Source organism: Salarias fasciatus, chromosome 5 (assembly GCF_902148845.1).
Source record: "Salarias fasciatus chromosome 5, fSalaFa1.1, whole genome shotgun sequence".
In the NCBI taxonomy this organism is placed as follows: Eukaryota; Metazoa; Chordata; class Actinopteri; order Blenniiformes; family Blenniidae; genus Salarias; species Salarias fasciatus.
The window spans coordinates 12945055-12963048 of record NC_043749.1 but is presented as its reverse complement, the minus strand read 5'-3'; the positions used below and the strand labels follow the sequence as shown (position 1 = coordinate 12963048).

Genomic DNA, 17994 nt, shown 5'->3' with positions numbered 1-17994 from the left:
ACTTTTAAAGGGCTGGCATTGTTTTACCACTACAGTGTCAGAGAGAAATATACCGTTTATTACGGAGAGACTTTTTGGCCACTTGACAAATGTAAGTGCCCAGAATTGCTTCCAGTTGACACAATAATCAGTGAGATGTTTGTTTTTATGTTTCTGTGTGCAGCAATAAGTTTGACAGTGAACTGCTTGCTGCTGAGAAAGTCACATGCTGGAGTTTTTCAAAGAAACACTTTGTTTTTTTGTTTAAGGTGTTTTTTTTTGCTTTGACTCTGGGATAATAATGCTGAAGTTGTTTCCTTTAAAAGGAAAAAAAAATCCAAGTTGAACAATTTTAAGCAAAAACAGATCTATGATAAACAGATTCTTTGAACTGTTCTATTTTTATTTGTATTTTTCAGCAGACTGAATCAATCCATTCATAGAGTCAATGGAAACAGGACTATGTGAACATATTATTGGCAAAATCAGAAAAATATAACAGTAGATCACACAGATCTTCCCTTTCGATGCTGGTTTCTTTATACACTGTACAGTATTCACAATGATTTTCGGCACATGAAACAAATTTACACGATTATAAAGTCTTGATAGTTGTGTTGCATTGTGCATAGATGTGCTGGTCTTCTGTTCTTTTACTTTGCTGCTGCTTGTCTGTGGTTCAAGTGACGAGGTAGACGCCAGATATCTCCTGCATCTGCGACAGTGAGTTTAAAAAACAAAACAAAAACATGGGTTTCATGTGTCGAATCATGAGCAAACTTCTCTGTCTTTTATTAAACTACATTTTTAATAGGTTTATAGAAAAATAAACTTCTTTCCTATTCTATTTGTAATATTCTTGTTACTCTTCTTATATTAGTGACGTAAAGCTTCACATCTCTCCCGTAGAGCCTTTGAAGTCCGAGCTCCTTGTCCTTTGTCAGTCTTATTGGATTATACGCTCAGTATTTGTGGAATATTTTGTTTTCACATTTCAATCCCTGAGTTAACCAGTTTCAGGAGGCATATTTTTCTCCAAATAATTGTTTTCCTGCCAAAAGTCACTTCTTGAATGGCCTAATTTTTGGACTTCTTGCTGTCTTTTGCCTTCTTTTTCTCCTTTTTGTCCTTCTTCTCCTTCTCTTTTTCAATCTTCTTCTTCTCCTTCTTTTTCTCCTCCCTGGCTTCCTTGTACTTCCAAATGGGCGGCTCCAGAAATCCCTTGTCCAGCTTTTTCTTCTTCTTCTCTTTCCTTGGCGTCGCTTCTGAAGGCCTGCTGATGTTGATCTGGGGGATACAGCCGGAGGGGAACACACTGTTCCTCCTCGCCATGCTGCGGGGGATGAATGTCGAAGCAACTTTATTGGAGGCCAATGAGAGGATGCTGCCTCGCCGGTCGGTCTCGGCGCAGCACGTGGCGGTGATGGACTCCGCAGAGTGGATTGTGGGGATGGTTTGCGACACGGAGCCGTTGCTGTGGCTCACTGAGCCTTCCTCCAGGGGCTTATCCGAGTGCTTCTTCACCAGCTCTGGGACGGCCAGACGCCTCTTCCCCACCTCCGGGGGGCTCGTCGGGCACAGTGGGTGGCATCCAGTGGAAATGAGGGGGCTGTGGACACTGGTGGTGATGCGCACCATGTGATCCAAGACCCCGTTGTCCTGGGGGTCACGGGGTATTCTGAATCCGAAGGTGTTTTTGAGCCGCTGTGCAATTTTTTCTGTGGAACTTTTCTCCACTGAGGCCTTGGCGACTCGTTCCTTGAGATCTGGCCATTCAGGGACGTAGCTCTCGCAGAACTGCTCAGCTTTCGGACGCAGTTTCAGACGGCGGAGACGGCACAAGGTCTCAAATCTGCCTGTTTTAATTGCCCAGTCCTGAGCGCATTTTCCTTTCGTAGAGTCGACTGCATGTATGTCAGCTCCTGGAAAGAAAGGAGCACAAACAGGAGAACTGGAATTAGTTTTCATTTACAGTCCGGGACATTACCATCCTTAGACAAAACGTGATGAGTCAAATTTACTAATTTATCTCTCAATCTGCAGCGTTAAACAGCACTTTATGACTTGTGGAGATTTTAGTAAACGTGCACTCCAAAAATAGGACCGCAGCTTATCTACAACCCTCCTGCAAGACCTGTAGGTCACAGATTACTAGAGGGTGGGCTGCTAAGATGTGGTAATGTCCTCAGAATGATCCTTTAAACCGGCCTGACGTCACTGGCACGTTCACTTTCAAGCTTCAGATATGGACAGGTAAACCGCGGGGTCAGCTATTCTCACCACCGCTGCTGTACCTGCTCATTTCGAGCTGCACGAGTTCCACTTAATGAGATAACGTCAGGGTCTGGAAACGGCTCTAATAACACCACGCTGTCAAAACTTAAAAGGCACGTGAATTGATTTCAGTAAACAGCACCAACAGTTTAATGCTTGCCACTGGAATTTTTATATGCATCTTGTAATTTACTGAAACCTTTGCAGATGCACACCATGACTGATGTATTGGTTATTTTTTCCAAGTACTCCATAAAATAAGGAAAAGTAACTGTCATACTTAACACTTTGATTAAGACATAGACTTGTTTCACTGTCTAAATCTGACATTTGAATTTTAAAGAAGCAAATTAAGACTCCTTTAAATGAAAAACAAAAAATAGCACCAATCTGAAAAAAATATTTTGGTTTTCAGTTTCTCTTCATGTGTCTAAAAATTAGTTAATTCCTGCCTTTCATTTCATAGCCAGTCAGATATGTTGAGTTCCATTTTTTTGCATATTTCACTTGCAAAACAAATGCAGTGCTGGGAGATGCATTAAACCCATGGAATCTCCAAAACTGATAAATGATCATAGATTTATCATATTTTAAAAAACCCAATTGCTTTTCATACCCCCATGTGAAACAAATATTGTTCAGTGGAAGATATGTACCACTGGAAAAAGCATCACAGTGTTGATGCTTTTAATACATTTGCCTCCTACGGTGTAAAGGGAATGATAATATCAACCGACCGCCGTCTTACATACCAGCCATAACGAGGGCTGCCACAACATCATTACGGCCGGTCATGGCGGCTTTGATGAGTGCCGTGAAACCTCGGCAGTCCCTTATTTCTGTGTCTATGCCAGGGAAGTAGTTGAGAAGATGCATCACGGTGCAGACGTGTCCTGCAATTAGAAACACAGGAGAGATCCCCGTCAGACCAGCAGTGAGTCAGAACAACCTTATTCATCTGGGAAAGGTTAGTGGTTTTTGTGTTACAAATGTATTTATACATACACATAAAGAATTTACTAATGTTGATCGAATTCATTTCAGGTATTGCCCAAGTGCTCGCACTGGATTTTGTTGTCACCTTTCTTTTCATCTTTCCAGTGTGTTAAATTGTTTGTGTGTCATTTTTTCCACTCTGCAGATGCGACTCACCTGCTTGGGAAGCGATCATCAGTGCAGTATTGCCCTCATTGTCTTGGTGATTTATGTCTATAAAGGGACAGTTTTGAAGCTCATATACAACGTCCAGGAAGCCTTTGCAGCAGGCCACCATCAAGCCGTTCTGTTGGCGTCAACGATAACGGTCAGAAACATCGTTCAAACAGGTCCAAAAATTCTGTAAAAATGTTGTGTATCGTGTTTTGGTGGAAACCCTCACCCATTTGTTAATGTCCAACTCCATCACTTCTTCACTTGTGACCCCTCTCGCTAGAATTTTCCTCAGAGAGGCGGATTCGTTACGGGCGCACGCCAGATACAGCGTCGATGTCGGGCCTCCATTTGTCATCCCCAGCGTGTAGTCCGGAAGCACGGAGTCGTCGGAGAGGATGCTGTCTGCGTCAGACTCGCTCTCTGATGGGGACACGTCGTCTTCATCGTCGGGGCCCGAGCCCAGATGGGGATCCTCCACCGCGGTGGCCATCTTCCAAACGAGCAAGTGAGCGAGGACTGTTTTCTTTCAGTTACATCTGCAGGAATATTGAAAGTAGAAACTGTTTGGCAGAAGCTCCTGGATGTTGTCTGTAGCAACAAAGGTGCAATCAGGTGTACTCTACAGACAGAAACTCAGAGAAAATTCTTATTTTTTCCACCTGGAAAGCAAAATAATTGTATTTAATGCTGACTTGAAATTGGCTCCTCATTCTAGGCATCAAGCTGCTGGTGAATCTCAGCATGGTGCATGTCAGGCTCGGATCTACCGCAGTGAAAAATCTAAAGTTTGCTTGTTGACAGACTGACAGAGCCTAACGGGGATTATGAGTGTCCAGTCTAGGAGGTGTGGCATTATGAGCTCAGTATTTCTTTAGTGTTGAGTAACTGGATCAGCATGTAAATGCCCAGCTGAACATCCAGCCGGCCTAAATGAGGAACAACTCCCCTCCAACCCCTCCTCCCGCATAAAGTCTGGTCACATGTGTCCTGACTTAACTTATGCCGTTTTTCTCCTTTACTTCTTCCTCAAGCCATTGTCAACCCTGGAGTAATAATCGCTGGTTTTGTCGTTTTCAACTTACAGTATACAGTTCTGCTTCAAAATGCAGAATTTCTCCTTACACACAATAAAAACCACAGAATTGTTATTTTGAAATAGTTTTTGCATAAACAGTTCCCTGGCAGTTATTTTTGTTGCACATTTACACTATGCACTTTACAGTATCTTACCAAAAACATTGAATCTTTATCTCTACAAACATGTTTTTTTTTTTCCTCTTGTTAAATCACAGACCAAAGTTCACAAAACCAAAAAGAAGAAATGGAAACTGAGAGGCACAGCAGCATCTATCATCCTAGGTCTGTTACGATGTGTGTGATATCTATGAACTCAAGCAAAGTAGCCAACAAACATAAAGTATTTACACTTACCATAAAGAGTCAGCTGTTGTGGCGGTTGGATTTACTTATCAAACTCCTGAATGAATTCTGATTTCCTCCAACACTTCTCCTGTGGTTTCAGGGCAGCTGCCACAGTTTCCTCTGGGCCTGTAAATAGAGGTACTTTACCAATTTCCATCCCACTTGCTGGCGTGATGACATAAAACTAAGAGGAGGAGTCTTCCCAGAGACACTGTGCGTTCATCTCCTATGCTTAGCTCATCCCACTTACAGCAGCTTTATGGAGTGGATTACTGACCGCTCTGCCCATTTCATCTTTCAGCAGTCGTGTTGTGCCCCCCCCCCCCCCCCCCCCCCCCCTCCCAACTACTTATACCTGTGTTTTTTTTTATAACTGGCTCAGCTAAATACAGTTTCTTTGGCAATTCCTCAGCTTTATTGAATTATTTAAACACATAACTCTGAGTGCATGATGCAAGCATCTGAATCATCTCTCTTAATTTACCACTGGATAAACTAAGTCCAGAGTCAGGTGCATTATTCAAAAGGATTGTTTTCCAGTGTCTTACAGGTATATGGTCGAGCGTCCTGCTCTGGGTGTGCCCTGCCTCTGCAGGACGGATGGACATGGATGTCTTGGGCATGACAAGAAATTGCCTATTTACAGAATCATGTTCTATTCTGAATTCAGTTTAGGTGTGCTGCATTCTCAACTTGTCAAAAGAGTTCTTTTTTTGCTTTGCTTGCATTGAGTATTGTATATTCTTATGCATATCTCATCAGCTCTCAAGACATTTAGAAAATCCTTGCCATAATGGTAATGTTTGTGGGGTGTTAAGTCATCACTGTTTCCTCGGGACAACATACTAACCATATGCCATATTTTCAAAAGGCCACATGATGGGAGGCTCAGATGGGAGCTGGTTTGTTTGCACACTGTAAGACAGGACAAGGACATGTGTCATTGCGCCCATTTACCCAACATCTACGCCAAACTACAACCGGTGGTGGGCGTGTCCGGCGGTAGGCCTTCATGTCCACATCAAAACAAACCTGCTCTGCTATTTAAACAATGTAGGTGTTGAAAGGTGAAACTGTGTTGATCTGTAAAATGATACAAACTTGTTTTAATTGTCACAGTCACACCTGAGCAGCTACACTTTTATCTTAGTCACAAAAACATGTGGAAGATACAAAACATGGCTCAATCGCAATCATATCATGTCCGATATTCACAAATCTACATTAATGCAATGAAGTATAAATGATACCTAGAAACCACATTTAGTATGCTGTAATTATTTCCCTGAATAAGACCCTGATCCACTTTCAAGAGTATAAAATGTTAACTTTAAGCTTGTTAAGCCAGGGGAAGGTAATTAATTGTGAAGACTTACACACAGACGATCAAATCCCATCAGACGTGGCCACGGCGCTCTGAGCAGATTCCAGCAGTAAAGAAGTTGTAGCGGCAACTAAACTGAAACTTTCACAGCAAAGCTAGAGTGAAACAACGTGGTGATATTCTCTTACTTCCTGTGGTAAATGTGAGAAGTCATGTCTCAGTGGTAATGATGAATGGAGTTTTACTTATATGGCACGTTCTCCAACTTCAGCGGCCTTTTTTCATGATCAGTCACACTGACTCATTTGCATAGAGTCACACAGTTTCATGTTAAGGCTGCTGTGCTGTGCAGTGTGCTGCACAACACTGGGAGCAACTTCAGGCTCTTCAGTCACAATTGATTTCATTCTTTTTTCAAAGCAGATTTTAAAAACAATGTGAATGTCATGAATATCTAACTTCATTATCACATTTTCAATCTAAAATCTAAAAAGTCTTCGTATTTTATGAATGTCTTTTGTATTTTTGGTTGTACTTCACAGCTTTTAAACTGGAATTAAAGTTGTACAATTGGTTAAAAAAAAAAATTCAGTACAACCTTATTACAAATCCAAATTATATTTAAAACCATCTCAAAAGAAAAACAAATACAAATGATGTGAAGTTTCTCTGGGTCTATTATTAGTTTAGTGCTGCTTTGGGAAATGCCACACACTGAAATTAGCCTAAAGGCTTTGTGGGACATGGTTGAACCTGTCTGGATGGATTGACCCTCTCTCGTCCAGAGATGGCCCGAGGAGAGTTCCCACTGCGAATGACCAGCTGTCCTCGTGTGCTCAGAGGAGAGAAACACCTGGTGCAAAGCTCAGATCGTTCTCTTTGACTTTTGTTGGGCTTCAGACATGATGGTACAGATGTTCGCGTTAACATTCTTAAAGATTTTTGCCTTTTATTTATGAAACAGACTCAACAAAGCATAGTATATGCCTTCTTGTACAAATGAAGATGAAGAAGAGGACAGTATAAAAGTGAATATCCGACAATAGGAAAAGATACAAGATGAACACTTTGACAAAATTTCAAGGGAGGACTGAAAGAATTCCGGGAGTTGCCAGCGATAACGTGAGTGTGTCTGAACCCTGTAGCATTTAACGTTAACACTTAATATCTTATCGGTATAAATCGGTTGGTCTTGGACACCATTGAAGTTGAATCTAAAAAGATGCATGATAGTAGCGCAAAACAATATTAATCCTGAAAGTAGAAATATTTACTTCAGGCTTTGATCTTGATCTTTCATCCATTCAGCTGCTTTGTGCCTTTTTTCTGTCAGATGTGTTGATTTCTCTTGCTAAAATCCGTCGTCTGCTGCAGCAGTTGCATTTTTCATAATGATTTTTTCATTCTTGCTCAGTGAGAATGTTAACCTAATTTAGATGGTACAGATAAAAATGTCTGTTTTTTTTCACATCCAAAAATTACAGCTCTGTCCTCTCTTCATTTGCGCTTTGTAAATTTGAAGTGATTTTCAAGAGTGAATCAACTTATTCTTTAACACTAAATCTCTTTGGCGCAATAAATATAATGGTATGCAGTCAAGTGATCAGGCCAAATTCCACTGATAAGATCAGACATGCACCACTTGATCTGAAGCAACAATAAGAAAGGAAGCCGTATGGATGGGGAGATGCAACAAAAGGACATAATTAGATTGTTAACCTTTTCTGTTCTATTGTTCAAATATCTCTTCATATTTCTTCCTCTGCTCTGTTCATAAGGATTTGGACAAACTGTCGTTGGAAGGGGAAAAGCAGGTTTCCAGGACGCAGTTCAAGTGGGCCAGGAAACCCAGCAGGACTGCAAGAAGCAAAGGTATCATAGTACATTTAGTTGTGTCAGTGTCAGTGAGCCGCGGCTGTGGAGAGATCCTGAGCTGTGCTGCATCTCTTATTTTATCCAGAAAGGGGAGCTGTTTGACAGAGCAGCAGAGTTCACGTCAGACGCCTCTCCTGCACTGTAACACTGAAATCATTTTGTATACATTACAGTTTTAAAGTTCCTCTCCAGACAGCTGTTGTGAAGAGTAGTTATTGACTAATTAGGCATGCAGATGCTCACAGATGCACGCTTATGAAGTAATCCTCGTCATTGTGACGAGAGCAGTGCTGCTCGGCTCAGAGGGATCATCGTTTCAGAGTTTTTAAAGGCTTAACTTGATGGCTAACCGACTGAGGGCCTTCAGATATTTTTATAGCTGTAATCTGTCCTCTGTGGATTGAGATTCCATCGTTGTGTTGGTCTGCCAGCGACATGGATGTTTGCTCTTTGGCTGTACATGAGGGGGGCGGGGCTGTGCAGTGTACATACATAGAAGCAGGAGCTGGATCGAAAGAGAAAAATACTCCTCTCCTTTTTCCCCTTCCTCACTGGTTTTGTCCATGTTTGGATCCGTAAGACTTTGTGCGTAATTCTGCTCGCCGGCTGCCACCATGCCGGACAGCTGTGCTCAGAAGATCATCTTGTCATGAATACTTAATCTTGGCTTTAAGATTAAGTCAGTCTGCCTCCATCCAGCGGCTCACTCTGCTGTGTGTGGAATATTTCCACATGTTGGTTTTTCCACAGCAGGAAATGCTTCGGTAGCTGCGGTGACACAGGAGGAAGGAGGGAAGTGCCACACTCACTGGAGAAGATGGTTCAGTTATTAATTTCTCTCAGTATCTGAGGCTGTTTTCATTTTTTTTTTCAAAAGTGTGACTCTGTCAGTCTTATTTTGCCAAATAACTTCACTACACAATTCTTAATAGGTATTTGTACACCGCACTTGAAGTAGACAAGAATGTTTTCAAATTTCAAGATAGCTTTCTGTGTGCAGAGGCTTCCACATGTTTGAATTTTAGCTTGCTGCATGATACATATGACTTTACACGAGTTTATTGTCATGTGTGAAGCTTTGAAAAGCACTGACGCTTTGAGCTGAAATGCCTGCACACAAGGATGTCGATGTTTTCATTTTTTAATGCAGTCGGTTGCATTATGGTTGTACGCTGTGATTTATTTAGGATTTCTTTTGTTTTTTTTTGTTTGCAAAACTGAAATATTGGACTCCTTCAGGGAAAAACTTGCCTACTTTATCCAGGTTAGGACCAGGGGGAGCCAGAGTTTATCCCAGCTTACACTGTGTGAAATTCCAGCTATACCCAGGACAGATCACCACTCCATCACACACCAAACACAAAGTCACACACTTTATCAATTAGCCAGTCTTTGCCATGGTCTCAGTCAAAATCTGTGGCCTTGTGGTGACACAGCATAAAATGTGAATGATTCATAAAAGTGGCCCGTTGACCAATCAGATGACAGACATTGTTTTCAGCTGAGTTACATTACTGGATGAAAATGATGGAGGGAGAGAGAGGGAGAGAGGTGGGACTGGGACACAGATGCTAATGCAGCGTGTTTCAGACCATCCCTCCCTCTTCTCGGCTCCTCCCCTTCTCTGCCTCTCTGTCGCTCCCTCACTACTTTTGGTCCCTCTCATAATCTCTGCCCACTGTCACCACACAGTCAGACACACAGAGGGGCTCAGGACTCAAAGTCTGGACTGTCTGTCTGCTTTTCCTGCTGTTTGGCATCAAATCATGGGATAGAGGCAGCTCTGATCTCTCAGGGGTTTCTGCACAGCTGTGGAGGAGGATGTCTGTGGAACTCGCCGTACACTTTTCCACTCTCCGCATCGGGGATTACCATGGGAATAGAGTGTTGTGTGTGTGTGTCCAGCACTATGCCCGCCTCTGATGGTCTTCAGTCTAGCAGCACAAGTGGCTCACCATGAGAGGAGGTCAGCACCAGCGAAGCTGTGGGTGTCAGCACCTGTTCCGAAAACTACTCGGTAAATGTGGCTGCTGCTTTGTCCGAGTCAGAGGTATGTGGATGCTCTGCTCATTTCAGGGAACTTTCCTTAATCTGCCCATGTAATTTAGTCCATGTGCAATTCCAAAGACTTACTCTTTTTCTTCCAGTGCACGGCAAACTGCACACCTGGGTTTTATACTTGCACTTTATTATTTGCAGTAAAAGAAGATGTTTTCTGTTGAACTTACACCCCCCCCCAAAAAAAAAAAAAAACAACTGCAAAATATATTTGAATGAATAAAATCATCTTTTGAATTTTTTTTAAATTATGCCCACATAACTTTAGAAGTAAAGAGGGAAGCTGCAGCTAGTCTTTCAGGACACCAGCAGAGGGCAGTGTTCAGACTAAGTCTTTTTGAAGCATCCATTCCCCTCACTCTATTTATGAACAATAATGGACAAAGTTGAGATTGAAACAGATTTGCTTGGATTTTTCCACCTTCTGTACTGTTCTAACATTTGTTTAAACAATAATGTAGGAGTTCATGACGGGACATTACATTGTTTTAACAGAAAAGTCACAAAAAAGATAATTCATTTGAAGTTAGGAGTGTGATACATAACTGGCTGGTGTTGGTTGCAGCCATCACTGTTCAGAGGTATGCTTTCATGAGCATGGAGCTCACATCTCTTTTGTTTGATTTGTACCTGTGTGCATTATTTACTCTTGAGGTAGGTGTTGTATACCTGTGAACCCTGTAGGTGAGCTTGCACAACCAAACAGAGCACCGAACAACCAGCACGAAAAGCATTTTAAAGCCCGGTGCACAAGAGCACCAATATAGATGCATTCAAACTAGACTCTGCATATTGTTATTGTTGCTCAGTGAAGACTCTGCAAAAGTCTCAAACTTTAAAGCCATATTTTTTGTGTTGCTTTTATTAATTCAAGTGTTACAACAACAGATTGGGGAGGAGAGCTCTCAAGCAAACTGAAAGGGCTCCTGGAGGTCGAGCAGGTTGAGAATCACTGTTCTTAAACAGAAATCTTAGAGTGTAATATACCTTTAAGATGGATTTTATATTAGCACAGTTTGTATTTGCCAGGATGTGAATTTCAGTACAGCAGAAAGTGAGACACGGAGTCACATCTGGATTCAAGAGGCTCTGAACATGCCATTGATCTCTGAATCATGGAAATGAGTCACTGTCCACTTTTTTCTTTCTTTGAGACTCTGTTTAAAACACTCACACGACACCTCACTCACAGGCACACTGTTCGTCTTTAGTTTGGGTCTCCAGAAAAAGAGAGGCATAATTTGTCACACAAGACAAAACATTGAGAGAGAAAAAAAAAGTTGGACTACAGTAACGAAACAACAGTATTACTCACGTTTTCTCCTCTTAATCATGTGCTTTTCCAGCTTTTCCTAACAAAGTTCTTGTTGTTTTGTGTCTCAGTAAAAATATATCAACTTTCATTAAATCACTTTTAATATTCAAATAATGGGCTATTCATGTATAAAAAGACATTATTACAATGTTTTGTAACTATTTGTAATGACTTTTTAAAACTAAACAGATTTGTACTGCTACAGTTTGAAGAAAAAGTGTGATATGTTTTGGTTCCTGTAGGATATGCTGGGAAAGCTGCTGTCCAAACAGTTGGATCGAATGCATTTCTGCTATTATTAAGACATTTGTGAGCTGACTGTTGCACTTTGACTTGTAAGTAGACTTTTCTGGCAGCAGTTCATCTTCTATATACAGATTTTCAGTGTTGTTGGATTGGTGCGATACAATACAATACAAAGTGGTTTTCCACGCAAATTAGTTTAGTTATTTGTTGTCATTGTGACAATGCAACGCCGCACAAACGGAATTGCAAGGCGCAGTTTTCCATGATTTGTCATCAAAATTTCAGCTGACCCTGAGGATGTTACGACTATTAAACTGTGGCATACTTGTTTCTTAGAAATTTCTGCAGTTCTGGCAACATTCACATAACAGTGTGTTGAACCATTCTGTGGGTTGCGGTCAGTCCTCCGATTGCAATAAAAAAAAAGAGCTGTTATTCAGTTGGGCCACTGTGCAGGGATTTATGCACGTCTACTACAAATTTATCTCATCATCATTCTCCAATCCACTCAGGGCAATAATTTTATCAGTACACAAATAATCAACCATCATCATCTTGATACTTGCAGTTGACCTGAGAATCAGGAACTTTAATATCTCCTCAATAAAAGCAATATCTCATTCTACTCCAGGCAAAGTTGTGTTAATAAAGAGGCTAGTTTGAAAGTTTCAGGGTCAGATAATCCTGACATGATAATCAGACAGCTTGCTGTTGCAAAATCAGCCGTACAGCTCAGACTCTATTTATCTAATGGAAATGACTGTTTTACTTTCCTTGTTTATTTATTTTTCTTTTTCATGTGGGATTTTTAATCAAGAAGTGTAAAACACTTCATCTGTGAAAGCTGCTATGAGTCCTTTACACCAGTGTGGAGTCTGAGTACAGACTGGGACTATTAAAAGCAGCTCAGTGGTAGGTGTGTAGAGTACTGCTGGAGTGTAAATAAATTGTTTCTCGGTTCAGGACTTTTTCATGACAATCACCTTCGGCAGTTCTTTGATCGCCATGTTTGACTTGGCCTCAGTTTTATACCGGATGCCCTTCCTGATACAACCCTCGGCGGGATTCAAACCTCAGCGTTCCATCCTCTGGAGCGCTGCTGCTGCTTTCCACAGAGCTTTTAAATCCCACAGTAAAAATCTGATTTCAGGAATGTTTATTAAAATATGTATCAGGTCTATATTTGAAGTTTATCTCCCCTCATAGACATTTACTGTGACCCCTACAAAAGAAGGCCAGCTGTATTTCAAATCACCCCACTCGCCTCCCTGTTGCTCTCTGAGATAAAGACAAATATAGTACAAAAAAAAGAAATGCTTTTTACTTTAAAACACACAGTCTTCACAAAACTAGTTTCGTAAAACTGATTTTCAGTGTTTAATTGTACTGGTATATTTAGATGTTCAATGTTTTCTCGCTAGTTATGATTATTTTCAATTTTTTTTTACTGCTGTGCTCTTCAGAAAATAATTTTCCTTAAACTGCACCACTGCATCTGAGTAGAAGTACGCACTCACTCCCTCACACGCACGCGCACGCGCACGCTCACACTCAGTCACACACACACACAGTCACGTCCCATTACTGCCCCTGACCCTTAAATCCTCTGTTGTTCCAGTTGTTGGGGGAGTGATTACTCCGCTGCACTGCTGTGACACACACCGCAAATAGACATGTGAAATGTGAAAATGAAAACCGCCTCACGTCGAGATGTTCTGCTTTCTCACCTTTGCTCGCAAAGTTTAATGGATCAATTCCGACGCTTTCCTTTGGGATGTGCTTTCTCTGTGTGATGTGATGTGAGTGTTGGTTTCATACAATGTGTTTTTCACCACTGTTTGTGAGTTTGTACAGACGTTTGCGGTTTAACACACAAAAAAAAGAAAAGATCACAGTCAAAATGGCCTTGATTCTTCTCTTGTTTTTTGTTTTAGAAGTTTTGTTTATCTCTTCTCTCAAACATCCTTCTATTCTGTTGCTGCTTCTCGTTTTCATTTGAATCTCTTTCACTTGCGTGGACGTTTTGCCTCTCTCATTTTCTATTCTCCTCCCTTTAAAGACTTCTGCAGCCTTTCTCATTCATTTTAGTTGTTTTATTCGACACAAGGTGCAAGAGCTATTTATAAGGACAGAGGAACACCTCCAGATAAACTGTTTGGGATACGTGCTCAGAAGTCGACTTGAAAGTCCTGCCAGCAGTCTCACTGTCTCTTCACTCGTACATCACTCTGACTCAAGGAACGGCCGTGACTAACCGGCTGATATTCCGCCATTATGTGTGAGATCATCCCTGCCAGTATGTGAGGAAATAAACAGGATGACTAACAAGCACTAAAGTGCTTATTTCCACAAGTCATCTTCATCAACAGCAGTCTGCATATCAATTTAATAACGTTGAACTTTTGTGTTTGGTGGCTGGATTAAACTTGAGCTTATAAAACAGTAGAAAATTGAAATAGAATAGACATTTTTGATTATTTATATAATTGATTTAAAGTCTGATACTGGTGCATTTTACATGCAATACAGTTTGCAGACTAAATTACCTGCAGTTTTGAATGGTATTGTGTGTGGTTGTCTCTCGCTGTGTTTGTTTTGTGATGGACTGGAAACTTCTGCTTTCACTCACAGGAAGGTTGAATCTACTCCAGGAAACCACCATTAGACTGGAAGTGGATGTGTTCAAGGAGATAGATGGATAAATTGCCTTTTTTTTGTTTCAACAGAAGGACAAAGTTCCAATCAAAGGCAGGAATTATATTTCTCTTCTTGAAAACGCAAATTGAAGAAAACATCGTTTGAATAATTGAAAAGAAAATTTGATCAAGAGGATGTTAGAGAAGCAAAAAAATACCTGTCTTGATCCTCCTCCAGTTCTAAATATTAGTAATGCTTTAAGCAATACTGATTTAAATTAAAAATAACAGGAGGTGGTTATGTTCTGATTTGCACTACATAAATAGAACTGAATTGGAACATTAGTTGCAAACGTCTGCCAAATGCCAAAACAACTTACAGTTATTAATATCCCACATTTATGTTTCATGAAAACAGTCTAGAATTATAGTAAGGTTTATAAGGTAACTAAAAAACATAACAAACAACGCGTCAAAGTGATCTTAATATTTTATGTTCAACCACTAACCTCAGACAGGGTATAAGTGTGTCGGTGCGTGCTAAAGCAGATATTATGCCAGCAAGAGTGTGTGGCTGATGTTGATTGATGTGTGTACAACCCATAATGCATCTGTTCAATGACTGTTCTGAGGTAGAGGAATAAAAATAAGAAATTTACAGATGCTGGATTCGAAATGAGCAAGGCTTCTCAGATGATACAAGACAAAAGACTCCCCTTGGCTCCGTCCTCAGAGAAACTCGTAGACCAGCACGTCTGAGCTCAATAAGGAACACTTTTCTCATTTGTATAACGTGTCTATGAACAGCAGTACCACACATACTCACACACACACACACACACACACTTTCAGATGTGTTTCTCTTACATCAGAGGTTAGATGAGAACATCAGTTGTCTACAGATAAACTAAGAACACATGTTCAGCGGTAGACTGGAGGTGTTGGGAGTTTCTGAAACCCTCCCCGGGAGCGACGGGATGCAGACCACATGAGAGCTGGTCATTTGTGCCGAGGTGATGAGAGTGATGTGCGCTGGAAAGCATTTCGTTTTAGTGATTATTTTGATCCATCAGCAGGCATATGACAATAATCAGCTTACTTTCTCGTGTCTCTTTTGGAAATCCACCTCCATGACCGTATACGGGCTTTGAGAGAGAGGGAGAGAAAGAGAGACCTTACAAGCGAATCATTTCTGTATGACAACATTGTGGAAAAAAATATTTTGGTTTGAGGTACTTATAGATCATCTGACTGTCATTTGAAAAAATCGTAGCTTTATGCTGTGTTGTGAAGCAATATTGATATTTTTCACTATAATTCAAAAGTAAAATTCAGTTGGACTACTTACCTTTTGTCCTGACTTGTTGTCTGTAATGTATAGTGGACAAAAGTCTTGCATCACAGGGAGATTAGCCTCAGTTCGATTCCATTCTTAGAGGCCTTTCTTCCTGGAGTTTGCATTGATTAGGTGAATTGGTGTTTCTGAAATGAGGGTGTGTGTGGTTCTCTGGCTCGCCTATGTCCCACCCAGCTTTTCATCCCATGTAAACTGATATTAGTAAATTGAATCAGTTTGTGTAAGGAATGGATCGATGGACGGATGGATCTTGAACAGTTATTCTGTACAAACAAAGTAGTTTGTTTTAACTAAAAGTAAAAATGTAAATCGACGCCTTTGCATTCATCCTGGCTAATATCCGTTACGTCATTTTGTGGCCTCACAAATGGTTCAGAATGTACTAAGCTGTTGGCAATGTTTGAGTTGCCTTTAGTCAGTGCAGCAGCCACAGTTACAATTGGAGAGTCCAGCTTTTGATTAATGTTTGACTAAGAAACCCTCTTTTTCCATTCGAGTGTGTTGTCTGTGTCTGAGCCTGAGTTTTTAGAGATAATCACACCTTTCTGACCCTCATGATCCTAAATCCACCCATCAATCTGTTATCAGAGAAACTGTGTTGCTCATCAAACCATCTTCAAAACTGATATAGTGATGATGACAGGAAACACTTTTCCCAATAGAGATATTTTAAGTGTAAATCTTCAGTATACACATAAGGTTTGCTCCAGGTAGGAAAAAAAAACCCCCCAACATGTTTTGATTATCCATATATGACGGGATGCATTAGCAGCGTGCATGCTTGCATGCACTGGCTGCGCTCCCTGTGGTGGTCCAGCTGTTGCTCTGTGGGAAAAAGCACATTACATAAGTGTTTCAAACAAACATGACAGACCAGGTCGCTCAGCTCAGTAATTGGATGTCAAAGTGACCATCATGCACCATTAGAGGTCAGTCCTGAGAAAATATTGACGTACCTCCAGAAAATACCTGCAGGAAAGTGTTTCAGTTAGTATCCTTTCAGTCCTTTCAGCAGACGGTGAGCTGGATGAGAAGATGATTGCAAAGTCTGACCTTTATGAAAACAAGCAGGACAGATGTCTCTATCTGCTTTTGGTACTTGAAATATATGTACATTTATGTTTGAAACATTTAGTTATGTTGTATCTGGTATTATTTTGTTCATAATCCTAACAAGAAGCCCAATAATTGACAATGAGGCTCATCTGACATTTTATTGTTGATTTTGATGTCCTTGTTTACTGACCGATGCTGGAGCCTCGTGGAAACTCCAAGCAAAAGGGAGATCCATTATTTGTTTTTGAAGGGGTTGGATCTTTGGCTTGTTTTAGCTTCATAAGATGACCGTTCAGGCTGGTGGTTGATTGACTGTGGTCAAAGGTAGAAACATGTTTTTTATATTAGAAAGCCACTGAAATCTCATCAGTTTCCTGTCAAAAATACTTAGAATCACACTTGTGCCAAATATGTATTCTTTAAGTTTTGCATGAACCATTCTTATAAAATATATTGGATTTATTTTTCTAAAATAAGATTGCAAAAGATATACTGACAATTGAAAGATTTCAGGATGAAAATGTCATAACTTTTTTTGCTTTGTTAAACATCCAGGGACTCTCTTTGTTAAAACTGGAATTTTTCTTCTTTTTTCCACTCAGCACACAGTAACCTCGTGTTCTTTGTCACAGCTGTTGATAAGCAAAAGATGAAATGCTTACGTGCTCATTTGAAGCAACAGAAAGTTCTGTGGAAAAGGAAGAAAATAAAGGAGCATTAAATGTGTTTCAAATATGCTTGGAAATGGTCCCGGAAGAAAAGAAAAAAGCAGATGTTTGTCTAAAGTTTAAACTTTTTGCTTAATTTTGAGAAATTCTGATTAAATAAAATGATAATAATCTGTTTAACATTAAAAATAAATATAATATACTGCAGTAACAGTAACTGAAATCCAGAGGAAAAGTCTGAACAACAGTTTGTTTAAACCAAACTAAAGATGAGATGATGAGTTTGATTATAAGGCATCATTTTGACCTGTGTGATACTGACTTAGTAATACTTTAACTCTCACAATGAAAAGGATCATAACCTCAGAGGACACATAGAATGTGTCTTCTTAAATGATGAACTAGCGTTTTTCAAACAGCTGTCTGTAATACAGGGAGTGCTCATAACCCCCTCCCGAGATTATAAAATAAACACAATTGTAGAAAAAAGAAGGGGGCCGATTGTGACAGAACTAGACATCATGTTATTGTTGGTCTCACAGACCTGGTACCATGACCGAACACACGGGGGATGTTTGGAGTCTCACAGCTGTGCTACTTCAACTTCCTGTCATTTTCCATCTCCCACAGTT

The 17994-nt window shown here is 40.5% G+C and overlaps 2 protein-coding genes across 3 annotated transcripts in view; one reads left to right on the top strand and one right to left on the bottom strand.

Annotated features, from left to right (window-relative positions):
• Nucleotides 1–1056: 1056 nt before the first annotated feature.
• ankrd33ab (ankyrin repeat domain 33Ab) lies at nt 1057–5101 on the bottom strand. Its single transcript, XM_030091161.1, has 5 exons — nt 4837–5101; nt 3632–3941; nt 3406–3535; nt 3006–3146; nt 1057–1901 (listed from the first exon to the last, which is right to left on the bottom strand). Exons 2-5 carry the CDS (start codon nt 3893–3895, stop codon nt 1057–1059), a joined length of 1380 nt encoding a protein of 459 aa, XP_029947021.1. The 5' UTR covers nt 3896–3941; nt 4837–5101.
• arhgef25b (Rho guanine nucleotide exchange factor (GEF) 25b) overlaps nt 3782–17994 on the top strand; it is a 27670-nt gene continuing 13457 nt past the window's right edge. The window contains exons 1-2 of one of the 2 annotated variants that reach the window (XM_030091157.1): nt 3782–3910; nt 7930–8023. In XM_030091157.1, the coding sequence (XP_029947017.1) occupies nt 3869–3910; nt 7930–8023 (136 nt within the window). In that variant the 5' untranslated portion in view covers nt 3782–3868. Of the gene's footprint in view, nt 3911–7929; nt 8024–9710; nt 10077–17994 lie in introns of those variants that run through there. The other variant, XM_030091158.1, reaches the window with a different exon arrangement.